This window comes from Gracilinanus agilis, chromosome 6, assembly GCF_016433145.1.
Source record: "Gracilinanus agilis isolate LMUSP501 chromosome 6, AgileGrace, whole genome shotgun sequence".
Taxonomy (NCBI): Eukaryota; Metazoa; Chordata; class Mammalia; order Didelphimorphia; family Didelphidae; genus Gracilinanus; species Gracilinanus agilis.
The window spans coordinates 273837744-273840259 of record NC_058135.1 but is presented as its reverse complement, the minus strand read 5'-3'; the positions used below and the strand labels follow the sequence as shown (position 1 = coordinate 273840259).

At 34.9% G+C, this 2516-nt stretch overlaps 1 protein-coding gene across 1 annotated transcript; it reads left to right on the top strand.

The window, feature by feature from the left end:
- Nucleotides 1-551: 551 nt before the first annotated feature.
- Nucleotides 552-1445, top strand: LOC123252606 (vomeronasal type-1 receptor 1-like). Its single transcript, XM_044681880.1, has one exon. It carries the CDS (start codon nt 552-554, stop codon nt 1443-1445), a length of 894 nt encoding a protein of 297 aa, XP_044537815.1.
- The last annotated feature ends 1071 nt before the right edge of the window (nt 1446-2516 follow it).

The window sequence follows — 2516 nt, the reverse complement described above, 5'->3', positions numbered from 1 at the left end:
CTACAAGTAGGAATGGCAAAGAAATAAAAGGATAATAGGAATGAAAGTGACTGTGAGGAAGAACAGACTCAGAGGTTTTCTTGTTGTTTTGCCAATTGGTCAGTTTCTACTCTTTGAGGCCCCATTTTAGGTTTCCTTGGCAAAGACAATAGAGGACATTTCCATTCCTATTTCCATATCATTTTACAAATAATAAATCTGAGGCAAACAGGGTTAAATGACTTGCCCAGCATCACACAAGTAGTATGTGCCCAAAATGTGATCTGAACTCAAGTCCTCTAAATCTCATTTTATCCTTTGAACCACCAACCTGCCCAAAGGCCTTCAGGCATAAGGAATGATATAACAAAATATTTTCTTCTAAGAAGGGAATCTGAGGCTTCAATACTAAAGTACTAACTACTATTTTAGAAACTTTATTATTCCAAATATGGGAGACCAAAGGTTATGTCCAGTTGGAAAAACTTAGTCAATAACAAGTATAAATCCATGTTTTCTCCATAGGTCACTTTGAATTTGAAATAAAATCATCTTTACAAGACAGCAAAAGAATGATAACTTATAGTGGAATTCTGGGGATAATATACCTGCAAGTAACTGGAGTTGGATTCCTAGGGAACTGTATCCTCTTATTCCAAAACATCTTTGATTTCATCTTTATTCATAGGACTAGACCTAAAAATCTAATTATTATCCAATTGGCCTTTTCCAATGCCATGTTGCTTCTTTTCAGGGGAATACAAAATACAACAAGGCTTTGGATGATGAAGTGTTTCCTGGAAGAGCTTGGAATCAGAATCATAGCATATATGCAGACAACAGTCCAGGGTCTGTCTCTGGGTAGCACTTGCATCTTGAGTGCATTCCAAGCCATCACTATTAGTCCAAACAATTCCATAAGTTTACAGCTCAAAATAAGAGCACCAAAGTGCATCATTACATGCATTCTTCTTTGCTGGATCTTCAATTTACTTTTATATATTATTATACTTCTATATCATAATGATGGAAAGAATAATACCGATAATAACTATGGATGCAACATTGTGTTTAAAATTCTGGATATGTATAAGAATCACATAAAAAATACCATCCTAATATATGTCAAAGATGCTATGTGTGTGTGTGTCATAACTTCTTCTAGTGCCTATATGATATTAATCCTATGTAAGCATAAAAGACATATGAAACATATTCATAGTAATAGCCTCTCCATAAAAATATCTCCTGAAACCAGAGCCACCAAAGCTATCCTACTTCTACTAGGCACATTTGCTTTGTTTAACATATTTGGTCCCATTTTTATTCTATATATCATCTATTTTAAATACATAAACAACTGGGTAATGCATGCCTTAATCTTTCTCTCTCTGGGGTATCCAACACTCAGTCCTTTTATTCTGATCAGTATTCATAACCAAATTCCCAGGATTTGTGCTTATTGAAAAGTTGAAATCTTCCATGATCCTCAGTACCCTGTAATTCAGATCCATACAAGCATGTAGACTTGGAATCTTTAGGCTGGAAAGAACATTGACAGACATCTAATGTAGTCATTCAACAGATCTATGAAACTGATGTCCTGGATCACTAACTTTGGAGAAATGATATAGCACTCTAACCTCCATTGCATATTTGGACATTCCAAGAGAAATTCCAAAGTATTTGAATGTATTTCCCTAAAGAACAATTACTCTGCTGGGTTGGGATTGTGGCTAACTTCCTTAGACTTTTCTCTTAACTCCATTTCATTTTTCCTTTCAAAGCATTGTTCTCAAGATGCTATGCCATATAATGCAATAGCTGTTGTCTTCTGATCCTCTCTAGGTAGATTAGCTCATCTTGTATCCTAGTAATTAAATCTTCTGAATGAATTTGTCAATCAGAAAGTAAACTTTGGTCAGATAGGATAACTATTTTCAACTTTCAGATATCGTTCAGTCATTCTAAGTCATTTCCTTTGGGGTTTTCTTGACAGAGTTCTTGGAGCTGTTTACCATTTCCTTCTCTATCTTACTTCATAGATGATCAAACTGAGGCAAATAAGGGTTAAAGGACTTGCTCAAGGTCATGCATCCAGTAAGTGTTTGAGGTCGGATATGAAATTATGAGAAGTATTACTAAAATTCAGGCTTGGCACTCTAACCACTGCACCACCTAGCTGCATTCCCGGTTTAGTTCTTATTATTAATTAATAGATGAGTCAACCTTTTCACAAAATTCTCATTTTGAGTCTTCATGGTGTTAATGGATTTTTTCATACAATTACCTAATAAAGAAAAGTAATAAAAGAGAGTTCGATAGGAAACTGAGAACCAGACTAGGACTGAGATTGCCCCCAAAATGTTGCCAGAAAAAGGTTCAGCTTAAAAAGATAGTAATCTGTCAAGTGTCTTCAAATCTACTTAATAGTGCTTTAAACTAAAAAGAAGGGAAGAGAGAAAATATTGTGTATGCATATCTGCAAAGGTATATACCATAGGGAGAAACTGCAAAGGATAATGAGAAGTGAGACA